Source organism: Ascaphus truei, chromosome 6, assembly GCF_040206685.1.
Source record: "Ascaphus truei isolate aAscTru1 chromosome 6, aAscTru1.hap1, whole genome shotgun sequence".
Taxonomy (NCBI): domain Eukaryota; kingdom Metazoa; phylum Chordata; class Amphibia; order Anura; family Ascaphidae; genus Ascaphus; species Ascaphus truei.
Window position 1 is genome coordinate 25,815,765 of NC_134488.1, and position 18,500 is coordinate 25,834,264.

Here is an 18,500-nt window from a genome sequence, read left to right on the forward strand (position 1 = left end):
ATTAAAAGGGAAGTATTCAAGGTATTATTGTTCCCGGCATTACCAATATTATTTTCACATGAAATCAGAATGAGTGGGTTTTTTTTTAATGTATTTTTTTAAATAAAACCTGTTGGCTGGTAATAGCGCCAGTGAATTAGTTTTTCTTAAATAACAATCTCAGTGTGAGATCTCTGGCAACATTTTGTATTTAATCCCATTGATGATGTATATTAATAATGATTCCATTGCAAATCAGCTTCATTACATCAACAGCTAGGCTAAGGCCGCGCTTATAGTGCCGGCGACGCGACCGATTATGTCACCCGTCGGCATTGCGAAAGTTATATTTTAAGTTTAGGCGACGTCGCTGGCTACAAGGCCAGTGATGTCACAAAAGGGGGAGGGCAGAGGCACGGAGAAGCTCCTGATTGACCGCAAGGGGAGTCCGTCGCCAAAAAAATCAAATATCAGTGACTACCAAATTTTTGGTAGCACTGTCGCCGACAATGCAGTTGTTTTGACGGGACAGTCGTGTCGCCGGTACTATAAGCGCAACCTAAGCCAGTGGCCCAGGAAACATCTTTTCATACGTGTCCTTAATTAAAACACAAATATATCTCCCATAAACTAAGGTAACACCTTATTTTATAGGAAAGGCTCGTAATGTAATAAAACACAGGGGGGAGAGGGAGTGTAAAACACTAGCTATTTTGGTGAGGCGATGTTGCAACCACCGTGTAACTTTTCTTTTGTGGTTACAGCATCTTATTCTCTGCCTCCCATCCCCCATCCCCAGCAGCTACAACAACAACCCAGGGAGAGAGACACAAAGCAGAGCCAACTTCCGCACTGCAACAGGCTCCCTTCAAAGCAAGCAGGCGCCTTCCTATTGGCTGCCCGGCCGACTCTCCGCCCTTCACATTGGCTACGGCGAGCCAGGGCGGCGCCAACGTTCCATTTTGTGCTGGAGGCTGAAGGTCGACAAGGGAGTGCGAGGATTGGAGACGAAGCAGGAGAGAAGGAGACGAAGCAGGAGAGAAGGAGACGAAGCAGGAGAGAAGGAGACGAAGCAGGAGAGAAGGAGACGAAGCAGGCGAGAAGGAGACGAAGCAGAGCGAGTTGGGGGGGATAGAGACAGTCTTAGTGAGGTGTGCAGATAAATATCGGTCACGTTGCGCAGAGCCGGGTGTGTAGCACCGCTTCGCTGAGAGAGAAGAGTCGGGTTCGTACAAGGAAGTCTCGGTGAGTTCGGCGGTGTCAGTTGTACTGAGACTGCGCGGTGTCAGCCCCCTGGGCGCCGCGGTGTCAGCCCCCTGGGCGCCGCGGTGTCAGTCCCCCCGGCGCCGCGGTGTCAGCCCCTCGGGCGCCGCGGTGTCAGCCCCCCCCGGGCGCCGCGGTGTCAGCCCCCCCCCGGGCGCCGCGGTGTCAGCCCCCCCCCGGGCGCCGCGGTGTCAGCCCCCCCCCGGGCGCCGCGGTGTCAGCCCCCCCCCGGGCGCCGCGGTGTCAGCCCCCCCCCGGGCGCCGCGGTGTCAGCCCCCCCCCGGGCGCCGCGGTGTCAGCCCCCCCCCGGGCGCCGCGGTGTCAGCCCCCCCCCGGGCGCCGCGGTGTCAGCCCCCCCCCGGGCGCCGCGGTGTCAGCCCCCCCCCGGGCGCCGCGGTGTCAGCCCCCCCCCGGGCGCCGCGGTGTCAGCCCCCCCCCGGGCGCCGCGGTGTCAGCCCCCCCCCGGGCGCCGCGGTGTCAGTCCCCCGGGCGCGCCATGTTCTGTCTTGTTTTCCTTGCCTTTGTTTCCTTCACTCACAAGTTCCTCCCCCTCCCCGCCCGCCACATAGTGTGCACAGCGCTGCGCACACCGGGGTCTGTGCGGTGCCGCCCCCGCCACCCGCACTGTGTGTGTGTCTCCCCGCTGTGTGTGTGTCTCCCCGCTGTGTGTGTGTGTCTCCCCGCTGTGTGTGTGTGTCTCCCCGCTGTGTGTGTGTGTCTCCCCGCTGTGTGTGTGTGTCTCCCCGCTGTGTGTGTGTGTCTCCCCGCTGTGTGTGTGTGTGTGTCTCCCCGCTGTGTGTGTGTGTGTGTCTCCCCGCTGTGTGTGTGTGTGTGTCTCCCCGCTGTGTGTGTGTGTGTGTCTCCCCGCTGTGTGTGTGTGTGTGTCTCCCCGCTGTGTGTGTGTGTGTGTGTGTGTCTCCCCGCTGTGTGTGTGTGTCTCCCCGCTGTGTGTGTGTGTGTGTGTGTGTGTCTCCCCGGATTGGGGATTGTGTTCTGCAATATCTGCATGTGTTTTTATTTGTCTAAAGTTGGCTTATAAAATAAGACCTCGCTTAGCGTTTTTTGCCTTAAACAAAATACTTTATTTTCTTTTTTTAATTTGAGTTGTATATCCTGGGCTATCGATTAAGACCCAAACCGATCTAACAGAAACTACACTGATTATATATATTCACACTATATTCTTTAATTGATTTGTGCTAGTAATGCAGATTTGTGGTATTTTTTTGTATTGTACTAATATGCTTTCCATTAGTGTGTGTATTATTATAGATTTTTTTTGCCCCTATTCTTTGGGGAGGGGGGGGGGGCGACGACACTAACTCACTCCACATTAGGTTAGGGAACGCTCACTAGTGTGGACAGATCAAAACCCGATCAGCTGCTTTGCTCGTTGGGGGGGGGGGGGGTGTCACCAATACACACCTTGGGCTGGATGTAGATTAGTGCCCTGGTAATGTGTTGCTGTTCTCCCCCTCCTGCTGTGTGATTTGTAGACAGTTGATCAGGAGTCGAGTACGGTTTGTTTACACTAATGAAACCGGTTCTGCACTGAGTGCTTTTGTCTGGAACAGTTTACTCCATAACATGTTTGTTTACTTGAATGCAATCACTATTGTATGGGAATATTGCTCTGTAATTGGGGTGCATTGCACCACTGCTTTTTTTTTTTTTTAATTTTATTTTATGTATTTTTTTAAGCGGCAATACTACTTTCCAAATTTTTTTTTTTTTTTTTTTTTTTTTATTCTGGATTCTTACCCAAACTGGCAATCGTTTGGTGCTCCTGTTTATAAATCTGTCAAAATCCCCATTTGTGTGCCTATGGCTGCGCTTATAGTGACGGTGACGTCAGGCTGTGGTCGCTGGAAAAATCAAATTTAGATGACTTCCAGCGACCGCGACCAAGCCGTCGCACCGCGCTTACTATAAGCGCACGCAACGGCGGCAATGCATTTGTTTTGACGCGCCGTTGTCTCCGGCACTATAAGCTCAGCCTAACGTGGCTACTTCACTCAGTGTAACTCAGCAGCTACGATGTATCCTTGTATTACTTGGGTAACATTCATCTATTGTTAGTTTGCAGCTCAAACGGCTGGGAACATTTGCAACAAATTATCCCAAACGGGAAAGTGTTTTTTTTGCTGCTTTACTGTGGACCCCAAATGTACCGTTACTGGTTTTATTGAGACTTGTGGGTTTATTTTAAGACACCTCTAAGGCCGCGATTTATAGTGGCGTCGTGCGTGCACGCGCGAAACATGAACTAAGGTCTGAAGTCACATGAGCGGGACAAACACAAAATTGTCTTGCGAATAGTCGGTCGCGCTTCATAGCTTGCACTATGGACACCATCAGGGTACACATTTGTTTCGCCGTCGCACGCACGTCGCCACTATAATCGCGGCATAACTTTCAACACAGAAGCATTGTATACATTTTTATTAATATATGTCTGACACAGTAACAATATACTACTTGTTTGGCAGCTTATCCCCCTTTTATACATTTTATTGGCCACTTAAATGATTGTGTTTTTACAAACTGCATTCATTGTTTACACGGTAAGGAATTAAGGGCTGGCATTTAACCCTTTGCTGGTGTTGGGTGTAACATTACAAAGACCTGTCCCTCCATTGTGTGTTTTGTAGTGTAAAACGCTGAGCTCTGTGTTTTATTTATTTATTTTTTGGTCATTGACAGCTGTGCGGACTTCACCCCCCTCGTGCTGCCCAGGAGATTTCGATGTTGGTTTCGGAACCGCGTCGGCTCATGCGAACGCAGACCTGCAGATACAAGAACGGATCGCAGAGAGGGGAGAGTGTCTTACTGCTGTGCAGAACTGGAAAGGGGGCAGAGTTACTGTTTGCAGGATCAGCTGAAAGGTGGGGAAACTGCATTTCTCTTAATGTATGCATATTTATTTATTGCACATGCAAAGCCCTCTTTCCTTATTATTTAATGCCTCTCGTGGGTGGAGTGGGCTGCAAGTTGGAGTAGGCAGTTAATTGATAAACACCCGCTACCCATTCAGAGGCCCAGATTTAGTTACAAAATGCCACACAATCCTTTTATGCTGCTGTGAGTAGCAGACAATGGTGCAGCAAAGGACTGTAATCTGTGAGGTGGTACTGGAATAGCCAAGCTTATTTTCCAGCGAACTATAGTGCGAGAGAGTCCTGTGCCTTTAGCAGTACCCATAAACTCGGAGCTTAAAGCAGCCACCCAAGCTGCCGTTAAAAGATAAATTAATAAAAATGATATTTCCTTTTAATATGTGCATCCGTACAATCCACACAATAAGTAATTGGCTTAAGTTGCCGATTTGATCTCGGGGATTCATTTAAATGGCTCAGTGCAGCAGAAGAGGACCAAAGATGCAAAGTTCTGTGGGGAAGATCATGTGACCAGGCAGTCAAGAGGTACAATGAGGGCAGGGCTCAAAAAGTGGGAATAATTCCTTCCCCCTATCACGGAGTTGCCAGTACCTTTCAAACCTGGCAGAGGGGCTTGTCAGTCTGCTCTGGGCATGTGCCAACTTTGCACCGTGGCCACTTAGCATATGAAGCCCGTTCCCTCTACCTGGCACCGCTCAGTCTGGGCAGAGCATCGATTTGCCAGGGTGGCTTTGAAATTCTCTTCCTTGCTAACAAAAGATTTAACACCTCCATATCCTGGATCGACTTTGAAGCTGTTGCTAACAAAAGGTTTAACACTCCCATATCCTGGACTGGCTTTGAAGCTTGGAGTAGCCACTCTGTCTCTGGCGTGTTAGATGAAAATCCCCATATGCCTAACATGTTGGTACAATTAAAATAGGGGGACGTAAATTACAATTTTTTTTTTTTTTTTAACATAACTAGATAAATATTGCGCAACACGATAGTTCCTGATTTTACCCGAACCTTGCTCACAGCAAATCTCACAGCGCTAGAAACTTGTTGGCAAAAAGCCGCCTGCTATGCTGCTCCGTTTTAAAACCATTTTTCCTTTCACATGCTTACACGAAAACACTGCCACAGCCATACACAATCTGAACACCTCTCCCCCCACCCCTCCCCCCTCGGTTCTGGGGTTCGCAGGCATATACGGGGGACCTGAATGTAATTCATTCTCCTGCCCGGTCTTTCTATTCTGGTCTGTGCTGAAGCAGGGAAATGTCTGCTGCTTAACACTCTTGGAATAATAAGACATACATAGTTTTATCACAAGGCACAGTGTTTCTGCCATGATTGGGTTGCAGAGCTGACAATCACAATTCCCCAATATGGCTCAGGGGCACCCAGCCGGGCCAACTACCTTTTATTTACGGGCCTAAGTAGCCCATCACCGTCACACGGAGTTAAAAAAAAAAAAAATGCTGCCTGTATTTTCTCATGATACAGGGCTGATTTTTATGTAAAAAACCGCATGTAGGATATTGCTTGACCTGCAGCTTTAGGCCGAGTCCCTGGTGGGCGCGACAGTGTGCAGGCCCCAGTAGGTGTGTGCGCGATAGCACGACCGCTGGGTGTTAAGACAAGAATTTTGTTTTCCTGTGCGGTGACATGGTCACATGGTTGACTGGCAACCAGATAGTGTAGACCAATGGGAGTGAAGTATTGGCCGTCATGGCCGCGTCCCATCGCTACCCCTAGACCGCGGCTTATACTGGTGCACAGCCGTGGCCTCCGGGGCCTTGGCCTTAAATCATTGATTAAGGCAGCAATCCCCTTCCCCCCCACCTGAAGTCTGAGTAACTCTTATAATGTTTTATGTATGCTGAGTCTGAGGTCACCACAGTAACATTTAGTCTGCACTGGACTCTGGGGAGGACTCCATTTTAACCTACCGGACATTTAACGAAAGGCCAAAAATATATTGAACCATGCTAATTGCTGCTTTAAGTGTACATTGTTGAATAACATTAGTACATGGGCTGAGCAAGTCTGTTTTTGTGGACTAATCCTCAAGGGGCTTTCAAATCGAAACCATATTGTTGAAGCCAGGGGGGAGAACAAAAAATGTACAGAAAGGGAAGTGTCTTATGAATGCAAACGTGAAAGGGGAATTTCCCAGCACAAGTAACGGTTGTGGGTGGTGACGCTGCTTCTGAAAAGCTGCTTTGCTTTTCTAACCCTGGTGGCTGTAACCAGCACTGTGCTTTTTAAAGGCAGAAAAAGCTGTCACGGTACATCAAAGAGCCTTTCGACAACACCGCCCCCCAAATCTCACCAAAGCTTGGTGTTGGGTAATTAAACAAAGTCCCATTTTTAGGAATAAAGTGAATTGAGTGGCAGGTTTAACTAAATTGCTTGTTTGTGTAAGAAGCGGGAAAACACCAAGTCTAGCAGTAAAAATAAAAAAGGTTGATTAACAGAAATCGGCTCACTGGAGCCTTCTTGAAGAAAACCACACACGGTGCAAATAAAGAACCATTACATCAATCTCTCTCGTCAACAGTCGGACAATGGGAAATAAATGATGCTGATGATGATGATCAGTCGTGTATTTTTAAATCCTCCAAGTTAGCTTGTAGTCTTGTTACGTTTTACTAGATCTAGTTGACGGCGAAAAACCTAGCAGATAATGTTGCTAAATGTGAAAAAGATCCACTTTTAAAATGTTCCCTTTTCCTTCTAGGTGACAAAAAAGTTGACGATGGGTGGAGGTGAAAGATTTAACATTCCTGTTCCGCAGCCCAGAAATAACCTCGGCAAACAGAATAACCGTCAAAAGGCAAGAGATTGGAAGAACCAGAAGATGAACGTGTCTTTCACTAAGAAAGACAGAGGCTACGGTTACAGCCCTTCTGTGCTTGCGTGGCAGGCCATGCAAAACGCAGTGAACAACAACGTCCTCTCCCCTAACCAGAACTGGAACGCCGCCTTCCCGGTTTCCAACCACCTTTTCAACTGTCAAGACAACCAGAACTATGCCGGCGCCAAATTCAGCGAGCCACCGTCACCAAGTGTTCTTCCCAAACCACCAACCCACTGGGTTCACCTGTCGTGTAACCCTGACGATAAAGAATTGATGTCCTTTCAGCTCAAAACCTTGCTGAAGGTCCAGGCCTAAGATGGCTTTGCCCGTGAGACGCAGATGCCAATTTTTTTTTTTTTTTTATTTTTTTTTAAACACTTGCAGGGTTTCAAATTCAAGACTGCCCAGCTCAACGTTTATAAACCAGTCTTGCGTAACTTAACTGACACATATATATATATATATATACACCTTCATGGATTGGATCTGTTCTAGATTAAGCAGCTCAGGAGTTAAAATTAATGAAGATGTTGGGACAAACTTCGATGGAGAACTCCCCCAACATTCAAAGCACTTTTTCACTACAGCCTGGTCTGTGTGCATTGCACTGAGTTCCCTTGTACTATGTTTCCACCTTTTTTTTTGTACCCAAATTAAGCCTATACAACGCTTTTGCACTTAAAGTAGCTGGTTGTTTCAATGATTGCCTTCAGTGCCTGTGGTGGTTTGCAATGAATGGTAGGCCCCGCTAGCCCTGAATGTATTTCCGGAACGTTCTCATCTCTTGCCTTGTATATTTTTAATTTTGACGTTTTGTGCTGTGATTAAGTTGTAGTTCCCATGGCCAGCGGTTATACTAACTTTGTGCAGTTAAGGCTGTTTGCATTCAGACCGCTGTCATGGTTACTGTAGTGAGCCATCATTTGAGCAGACCAGACTTTACTGTTGCCTTTTTTTTTAACCCATTATCTGCCAGTCCTGCATTGCATTGACCCACTTGGCAGTGAAAAGAACACTTGTTTTCCCCCACTGTGTGCTACTGGGGACTGCAAAACAAGATCTTGCTGATCCTCACTAGTGTTGGTTCAGTATTATTTAAAAAAAAAAAAAATTCTTAAATTACTTTGTATTCAAACCAGATTTAATGTGCCAATGAAAAAGCATTTTTGCGCTGCCAGGGACTGCCAAAAAATTGGATTTTCTATCCACGTAACTCACGTAGCACTTTTGTAGTCTACTGAAGCAGCTGTGCGACGTACACACTTAAAAAAAAAATATATATATATATTTTTTTTTTTTCTCGTATTGCGGTGTTAAATTTTCCAGTACTTTTTTTATACTTCTAAAAGGCAGCCATCTTTAATGAGGGCCACACTTATCAGAGTAGTAGCAAAGCTCTCATTCCTTAAGATTCTGCCCATGTGACCTACACCTCATGGGTTTTAGTAACATTAATTTGATTTAAAAAAAGAAAAGCTTAAAAACCGCATGTGAATCACTTGTGTGTAAATGCTTTCAGTCCTTTGTAAGCTTAACATAACCCTGCGTGGTGACACTGCTGATGTGAAAATGGTATATTTAGCAGTGAGGTGAGCACTTTTTATTTTGATACCCTGTAAATGTCTTTGTGTGTGGTGTGTGTGTGTGTGTGTGTGTGTGTGTGTGTGTGTGGTTATCGTAGAACAACGAGCCATGTAAATACATGTAAAAGTTGTAGAATATGTAAATGATTGCAGGGGCTCCTGCGGAGATAAAGTATTTTTTAGTACACAACTGCTGAATGTAGCCACGCCAAAGACGTGTCTTCACAAAAGCTAATATTTTGTTTAAGAAAATACAAGAAGGCACGTGCGTGTAGCCTGTGCACTAACTGCCAGTAAAACGTATGTACACGTTATTGTGTTACGAATTGTTAACTGGTTTTCTAGTGGGATTTGGTGCAAATGAAGCATTGATTTCATACATTAAAAAAAAACTACAAAAAAACTACAAAAAAAAAATATAATATTGCTGCTCAAACCAAGTGAAGAAACACATTGTACATGTATAAATAGATGTATTTGTCAGGTTTCTACTGTCGAGCTTCCCACTGCTCAGACAGCATGGTGTGTGTGTGTGTGTGTGTGTGTGTGTGACATTGTGAGTTATCTAGGAAGACTTATTTGGAAACATTTATCACTTCTGAAATATGCTTGTGGGGCACTGCCTGGGTTTTCATTCCGTGGTGTTCACCCCTCGTGCTGTGCGCTGTTGGGTCACCCTTGCAGTGCAAGGGGTTAAACTGTATTTAGTCCTAAAGTTCATGTTTTTAAATTTGCTTTTGACGATGGTGTTTACATCTGCAAATGCAGAGGAAAAGTGTCACAACCAGACCCCTTCACACACTACTTTCAACAGCTTTACCTCTACTGGACTTAAAAGGACTAAACATTCCTGCATTTCACTGGTTGCCTAATCCCACTGTTGCATAATCAATGTGCAGATGTAGCCGCAGTTGTTGCTCCCGTTATTGAGATTCTCTGCGTGGGTTTAAAAAAAAAATTGTACGGGTCTAGAAAATGGCACCCCATTGGTTACCACCTGTTCCAGTTGAGCAGCATTATATTGTCAAATGTTGGCGCAGTGTGTTAACGGGAGCAATTTCTTCTACATCTGTGTGAACAATTCCTTAATGTTGTTGTGTGAAGGAGGAGGGCCATGTCAAAATAGTATGAGGTTTTTGAATGGGTTTTCCGATTTTTACCAAGCACAACGTGTGTATTGTAATGGATTACGTTGTCGATCTTCCAGCGTTAAGTGTCTGATTATATATATATATATATATATATATATATATATATATATATATATATATATATATATATATATATATATATATATATATATATATATATATATATATATATATATATATATATATATATATATATATATATATATATATATATATATATATATATATATATATATATATATATATAACCATGGCTGCTGTACATCTGCAGCTACATTCTCTTCACAGCTCGGCATTGAAAGGAGAGATGTGTATCTCTATGTACAGCAGCTGTGACCTATCTTCTTCACTTTGTTTATAACATGGACTGTCAAAAGGGAATCTGGTTCTCGAGGACTTGCACCGCTGCTGGATCTCTGACAGTGTGACATCACTTTTTTTATCCTTTTATTTTAAAAGGGCAAGCATTTCTTGGATACGGCCGCGCTGTATTCTTCTGTCTGTTTTTTAAACTGTTCTGAATAGATTTTGTTCACAATGTGATGACTGTAAAAAATGCATCTCTTTATACATTTTAAGAATGTGTCGGCAGCTCTTATGGGTAACATTACCTATAGAATATCTCCCAAGAAATGCGATGAATGAATTGGCCATTACTAAATTGTATAATCTCCCCCACCTCCCAGACAAAGTCACTAAGATATAAAACATACTGTTAAAGGAGCAGCCCACCCTAACCTCCACATTCCTGTTTTTTACGGGATTGGAACTGGGGGTGCTCTAGAGAGCCCTCTGTTCCTGAGATATTGGGTAAGTTACCGGTATTACACTTTATTTTATTTTTTTTAATGGGATTTAAATGGCCATCCAATAGGAGGCCACAACCAATGATGTTGCAGCTTCCTGTTGGTCTGAGATTTTAGCAGCTATTTTCTCACCTGTGGGAGATATTAAACCCGGTAACTTCACCACGATTTATCTCGGGAACAGAGGGGGTATCGGAGCTGAAAATAGTGGTGATTGGCACAGACACCCCCCCACTAAAATGAAAAAAGGAGGGAGGGGCGAGTGGATAACCGAAGAGTAGCTTCCCTTTAAAGATCCCAAAAGAAAAATTGGCAGAGATAAATTTGGTTCTGAAATGTGTTTTCTACACATCTGATTTTGGAAATGTAAAACAAATAAATACCCTTTTCCCCCAAATAAGGTTTTCGTTATTTCTTGCAGAAGTTTGCTTTTCTGAGCAGCATGGCATGGGAATGAATGCACCTTGTATAGACTGTTAATGCATCCAGCCAATCTGTATTATTTTCTCTCCAAGGATATAAACGTAGACCGATACGTGTTCGGTTATGTTTCAGCCATGCTTGCTTTTCTGTATTGCGAATACAATACTATGGGGCTACTTTTTTTTTTTTTGTGAGAACTGATATCCATCACTTTTGTTTTCTTCATAGGTTAACAAACTCTGTTATGGGGGTTTATAAAATGATTAGGCTTTAGTCTAGAATATGAAATAGGAGGGGATGCAATATTTTAATATCACATTTTATTTAAAAGCAGATTTGTTTATTGCAGCTCAAAATAAAACCATTTCTATGCTTACGTTTTTGGTACACCAACCTACAAACACCACTGGTACTGGATATTGAGAGACGGGCTTTGACGGGTGTTCTATTATTATTTTTACACCAGCTCAAAAATAAATGAAGTCACTGGCACGTCTAAACTATATAACTGTGACTGGTGCTGTTTCTCACCTTTTTCTGTTCCTGCGATATCCTCAGCCTAATTAAGTACAAAAATCATTGTCAACAAAGTCACCAATGCTATTCTGCACCAGTGGTTTTTTAGCATGAAATGGTCTGCAAGGGAAATTCTAAAACACATCGAACTGAACTTACACATCTCATAGATGTGGGGAAGAGAGGCGGGTAGAACTTTCTTTTTTTTTTTGGCACACGACTGACCTGTCCTTTTTTTTTTTGTATTCAACGTTTTATTGAAATTTTCGAACAGAATGTACAAAAGCATAAGAGAATATACATGTATAACAAATTAAACCAAAATCCTATAAATAAAAACACATTGAAAACATGATATAAACTGACGAAGGGGGTGTAAGACCTGGGATGTCTGTATAGGAAAACTGTGGTTCCCAAACCTTCTGAAATGTTGGAGAATAATGGTAATTTATCAGACTGGTTAGTTTTTTCATGTCGCAGAGATACCAGTCTTTATTTCGCGAAGTGCCGAAAGATCTTTCTGCTTCCAGAGGGCTGTTATCTCAATTCTCGTGGCAATTATTATATTTGTAATAGGTCTATTTTCAGCTCTGGACAAATCTGAGGTCTATGTAATAGGAATAACCAAGGATCTCGAGGGACTGTCATTTGTAAAATTATTTGGAGCCAATCTCTAATCTTCGCCCAGATCTTTTATTTTTGGACAGGACTACCAAATATGTAGAAATTAGGCATTTTCACTGCAGCCCTTGGGGCAAACCTGGTACCCATGAGGATCTCCATCTCATGAGATAGATAGATATATATCTCATGAGATGGTACCCATGACTTCCCAGTCCTCTGCGTCCAAGACCCCATCCAGGTCTGAATTCCACTTGGACATATATTTAAGTTTCCCATTTGGTTTTTAACTTGGAGATCTAGTAGGTGAGTGTATAGTCGAGACCAACATAGGGATTCAAAATGTGAGAGGGTGATCTACAGCAACTGTATGCCCTTGGTTGTAGAAAACGGAAAAATTCACTTCAGGATTCCCCTTTCTAGATGTAATTTTTCAAAGAGAATTGGTTTATTATCAATTAGTATATCAAGGATTCCATCTAGTCCCGTCCTCTTCCACTGGGATGCAATATCTGGAAAATCCGGGATAAACTCAAGGTTGTGCCATAGTGGACTCAATGGATTTTGGTGAGGTTATTTTGTATTTCGGACAAACCTCCAACCAGAACCCAAGAATGGGAAATCGTGGGCAGGATAACTTTGGTTTGAGAGCGGGTTACAGAAGGTAACCATATTAGCTTATTTCTATTGGGTGAACCAGCTCTGCCTCAAGATACACCCATCTCCTAGGGCCCAGAGGAGAAAGCCACACAATCATCTGTGCTAATTGGGCTGCTCTATAGTATGATTGGAGGTACGGGAGCACCAGGTCACCTGCCTGAGTGCGTGTGGTCAGAATACATTTACTAATACTAGACCTCTTATTCCATATAAATTTGATGTCAGATTGGAGGTCATTCAATTCCTTCAGTCTTGGAGGGATCGGGAGGGTTTGGACGACAGCAACCTAGGGAGCAAGTTCATTTTTATTGATTTTGGATTCTTCCTATCCACGATATCCCGGATGCATTCCACCTATTGTGGTCCTCCTTTTAAAGTTTTGATAACTTTGGGGTAGTTTGCTGTATATAGGGTTTGGTATTATTTGTGATGGACACCCCTATTTGATGGATTGTAGTTGAAATTTATAGAAAGTAGTTTCACTACATCCTTTTTAAGGTATATATTTAGACTTTTGATTTGGAGTTGTTGATTTTGAAACCTGATATACTATGGAACACTGATAATACACTGAATAGGTTTGGGAGTGAGGTCAGTGGCTTTGAGAGAGAGGATGATATCATCTGCAAATAATGTGAGTTTGTGGGACTGGTCTCCAACCTGAAAGCTTGAGACATCTGGGTTGTTACTAATATTTGCTGCAGGAGGCTCTATACAGAGGGCGAATATCAACGGAGAGAGTGGGCATCCTTGTCTAGTGTCAAATTTTATAGGGGTTTTTATTAATAAAGCATAGAAGACAGTCATTTATTTTGACACACGAGTTCTCTTAAGTAAATGTCTTAACCAAACCTCATGACACACAACACAGAAACACACAAAACATCATTACAGGGAGGGAGGGGAGCCGAGCCATCAAGTTTTTGGATCGTGGTCCCTTTAGGGGACTTGGTTCTCCACTTTTTTTTTTTCTAATTTCCATCCGGCAGATCCTATGAGTATTCTTGTTCTTAACCACCTGCTGCCCACCCCTAAATGGTGACCGAGTACCTATTCCGTGTGGATTCTAGCCCCGAGGATTGTTCCTAATTGTAAACTCACAGCCCTCGATCAAAGGAGAACGCGCCTAATCCTATATCGAGCAAGACGGTAGCATTGCTCACTCCCTGGATATCCGTCTGGGTCAACTCTGGCAAGCAGATTTTTTGGTAAATTTGGGCCACTGTCATTGACTAGACTCGTTAACTTCTCCTTTTCAAAACAGTGTCCTGCCATTTCAAAATGCACCACAACCAAGACCCGTTGCGTTATTATAAAGGGGGACACGTTATTCCAGTGGACATGAGAGGCGCGGGAGATCACAAGAAGACTTTGTCCAAACAAAAAAGCTTTCGGCTATTTAAACTTGGACCCTTAATTGCGATGGGGCTGAATGAAGAGCGATATCCTACCACTATTAGTTTTTGTGTGCATGCATGTTGATCAATATTAATAATCTCCAATTGTTCCCAATAAATTTATTTGATAAGTTCCCTTTTATACACTAGTCTGTTCTTATGCTTTGGTGGTAATTTACTACATTTATGGTAAATATAAGCTTTATTCATGTCTTGTCTGTGATAGTCCTGTTTACTTTCAAGTATGGTAAATATATTGCTACCTATATTAACTGTTTATTCTACAATTTCTTTTGGTTGGATCGAAGTTTTATTTAATTTTTTTAGTTACTGATTTGTACCTCGTATTGTTATATACTGTTTTAAAGTTATTTTAGTGTTTTACAGAAAATCTCTAACGTGTGAGATCAGATGCACTGTAAATTTTTCTGTATTTGGAACATTTTAAATGACCTGATAATTACAGGGAACCTTTTTATTAAGCCCGCACAACACAACAGCTCTTACAAACCCGTTGGAAAAACACTGTTCTAATGTTTAATATATATATTATTTTTTACAGATCTACACCCAAGAAGCATTCCCTTACATTAGTTTGTAATGCTAAAGGTAATAACCCTGAAGATGTTCAAATGACAACGTAGAAGCTATGAGAAAACACTATTGTGGCTATTTCTATCTTATTCCTTGAAAACATTTTTTTTTTGTTTAGGCAAATTATGTAATCTAACATTAAGTGGTCCGCATTACATTGCTGCACATTTCTCTGAATTTTACATTTATTTAAATTCGAATACACAAACAGCATTAAAGCAAATTACTCATCTGTTTGGCAGAGGGCATCTTATAGTGTGGCGTATCCCTTCTGCATAGCCTCTAATGCTACCTATTTAGCAGGTATAGTAGGGATTTCTTGGTCCAGTACCTATTGCAGACCAGATGTACCCATTTTCTGCCAGTGTGAGGAAGATGGGCAGGGCTCACTGTCTATCCTGTATAATCATTGGTTGAAGCTCACAAACCTTTAACCAATTGGAAACTTATGACATACTAAATGTAAAATAAAAATAGATCTGATAAATGTCTTGTGTTTTTAGCACCGCTCCTTTCACGTGTATACAAGTACATACAAATAAATATAACAAATGTTACATGTTAATCACTCCATGTGAGATTTGAACTTGCTAGGAAGCTCTTGTAACCCGCACTGATGGAAGAATGAATCTATCTAATTTCATTTGAGATATGTTGGATGGTTTCCTGCACTTGTTGGCGAGTTAAAGTGATACACATTATCCATGGATTGTCACCAATTATAAAAGCACTTTTCATTGAAATGCCATTAGAACCCAAATCTGATTTCATACCATGAAGATTGAAATCTCAGATGTCATCATATGCAGGGGAAAGAAACAAGGAAACCTCAATTACACCTAGGATAATCTACCATTTTTATTACCATCTACTGCCATTAGATTATAAACTATGGTGCAAATTGCCTCTCACTGTTCTTATTTGTATATTTGGCCATCTGAATTCTGGTACAATATAAAGTCCTACTATAAACAAGAACACAGTTCTACTTTCTTCCTGGTGATGGATGACTGCCGTGGACAACTTTTTATCACTAGTAATGGTTTGTCAGAACTGCAATTCTGCAGACCATCCCAACTTCTATGAGCACAAGGTCTTTCATAAGTGATTTGTCAGCATGGTTGTTGTCCTGGAGCCAGTGTGTATATTTTATGTTCGGAAGCTGCTGTAATTCCCCAGTCTTAACTTGTTACAATGTAACTTTATGTAGGCTTCTTAGCCTGTTGCCTTGGCAATTCCCCTTTTTCTCTGTAAAATTGGGCTTCTCCCTCCTCCCCCTGCTAGTTGACTCAGCCTGACTATTTCCCGCTTGTCCTGGCTGGCATGCTTCCTTTTGTATCCAGCAGCCATTGTGAATAGTCACAACTCACCTATCACTTGGTAACGCTATTGTAATTTACCGCTCCCTTATATTTGGTACTCCCCTTTTTTATTACTGCTGTTTTACAATAAAGATTACAGAAGAAAAGGACTCTGTGTGCATCAACAGGGAGAGTTAAGCTGCCCGACTCTACTCACTTGCCACAGTGAGCTTTGGAAAGAACAGTTATTTCCCCTTGATGTTAAAAGGTGGTTATGTCTGAGCCATAAGAATATTTCATATTTCTAACAGGAACCCCTTCTCTATTGTTTTAGCTTTTCTTAACTTACATTTAATTTGTTATACAAGGTTATTGTACTGCACTGTGGAATCTCTGTGCCAATGTCATTAAAATACCAAGTGATTAGTAGCTCAAAGGCCTAAGCATTCACTCTTGGCCAAAATTAGGCGTCACTAAGGGAAGAAAAAAAAAATCAACCAAAAAGGTGACGAGTTGTTCCCCCCCCCTCCCACCACCTGGCAATTCATAATTGGTGAAAGTGGTTACATATTAAGTGAGTGTAACACAGTATGGGTACAGTAGAAGCTCATAAGACAATTAAAAACTACCCACCCACTGTACACATGAAGACATTAAACAACTCAAGGCTGTAGTCACATAATGGTGTTATTTGCCAACATGGAACCATGGCTAGATAAGGAAGGCAACACAACTAAAAGCAGTAAAGACCTCTGAAATGGTGCTGCTAGCAGCCAAGAAAAAGCAATTATGCTGCAATCAATATCCCCCCATCGCCTCCAACATTAGACATATTGAAATCATATTTATTGAAACTGAGCATGGAAGAGCGGCGAGCTTCCGAAAGGAACAAGACCAAAATGTATTTCCAGAAATGGGGATAGCTCATTAACTCCCCAATGAAAAACCCAAGGGGAACATAGAAAAATTATTTGCAGACAACATGGTGTTTAAACAACAGAAGGCTACTCACACAAAAAATAGAATACTCTAATCATCGAAACCTAGAAAACCAATACCTAACCTTAATCCGGAAGGAAAAGAAAGAAGGGTGGACATTGTAGTTACGGGGAAGGGGGAAATCAATATCTTAATAACAGGTTGAAAGAATGGTTGAAACTGCCGAGATGGTTTGTTATGTTAAAGTAAAAGGTTAAAAAAAAAAAAAAAACAGCATATCTAACGAAGATAAGTACAGTATATCAAGAGAGTTACATTCAGAAAAGTGTTCAGGGTAAATAACAAGGCTGTTAGTTAAGCAGTGTGTATTCTCAAAATGTGAAATGTGTTATGGAAAAAAGATATCAAGTGTAATGATAGTGTTATTGTTGTATTGAAATTTTGCAATAACAAGATATATGTAGATATATATTCAAGACTGCAGTCACAGGGAACAAAAACGTTACATTGCAAGTAGTGCAGACACATTCCAGCGTCATGCAATCGCTCCCGGAGAGATCACGATGCGGCTGGAAGTGGAGGGAGCACCGTGTCAGTTTTGTTACACAGGATCGCTCTGTCAGAGCAGTCCACCTGATCTGACATGAGAAAACAAGCACACGCACGATGTACCAGGAACATACGGGGAACCCTAGGATCCTGCGAGCGGAAATGAGTGACGTAGGAAAATTTCTGCTAGAACTGAATTTGCAATCTTCAGCCTGCGTTGTAAGACAACTTGCGCACATTATAGTCTACAAACCAAACTCAAGCCCAGGGGTCTTGAGAACATGTGAAAGGGGACCGAGTCCAGAAATAGTATGTGGTCATGCTGTGTCTGCCATGTTATGCTTTACAATATAGTCATGTCAGTGAAAGCTTTTCCAATTCAATGTGTAGTATCTCTCACGTTTTCTAGAAAATAGATTGCCATTCCTTCTGGAACAGCGCTCCCTCCCTCCCTCCATTTTAAATGATTAAAGCTAGAACAATTAGAAACAAAAACACATTCACAGGAGTATGTGAGGTTTTCAATGTTAATTACAGCAGATGTGGTGGTTGTGACCCAAGTCTACTATGAAGACAGAAGCCTATTGGGAATTTCGTGTTTCAGATTAATGTACAAAACTGTGTAGCATAGTGAAATTTGCCAATGTCAATTCTTTTCCGAATAGGTGTAGCCCCATTTAGTAAACTAATGAAATTGTATTACAGGCATACACCGCATTAACGTACGCAATGGGTCCAGAGCATGTATGTAAAGCGAAAATGTACTTAAAGTGAAGCGCGCTACCTTTTTTCCCCACTTATCGATGCATGTACTGTACTGCAATCGTCATATACGTGCATAACGGATGTAAATTATGCATGTGTAACAGGCTCTATAGTCTCCCCGCTTGCTCACAGCTTCGGTACAGGTAGGGAGCCGGTATTGCTGTTCAGGACGTGCTTACAGAAGCATGCTGCGTGAGCTGCCGTTTGCCTA

General features: G+C 42.5%; 1 protein-coding gene across 1 annotated transcript; it reads left to right on the forward strand.

Moving 5' to 3' along the window:
- Positions 1 to 930: 930 nt before the first annotated feature.
- On the forward strand, positions 931 to 9,565 carry PNRC2 (proline rich nuclear receptor coactivator 2). The gene is made up of 3 exons (XM_075603694.1): positions 931 to 1,224; positions 3,946 to 4,127; positions 6,865 to 9,565. Exon 3 carries the CDS (start codon positions 6,883 to 6,885, stop codon positions 7,297 to 7,299), a length of 417 nt encoding a protein of 138 aa, XP_075459809.1. The 5' UTR covers positions 931 to 1,224; positions 3,946 to 4,127; positions 6,865 to 6,882; the 3' UTR covers positions 7,300 to 9,565.
- The last annotated feature ends 8,935 nt before the right edge of the window (positions 9,566 to 18,500 follow it).

Bases quoted from the DNA above. Each gene is read 5' to 3' on its own strand.
- PNRC2 (XM_075603694.1), top strand. From the start codon at position 6,883: ATGGGTGGAGGTGAAAGATTTAACATTCCTGTTCCGCAGCCCAGAAAT.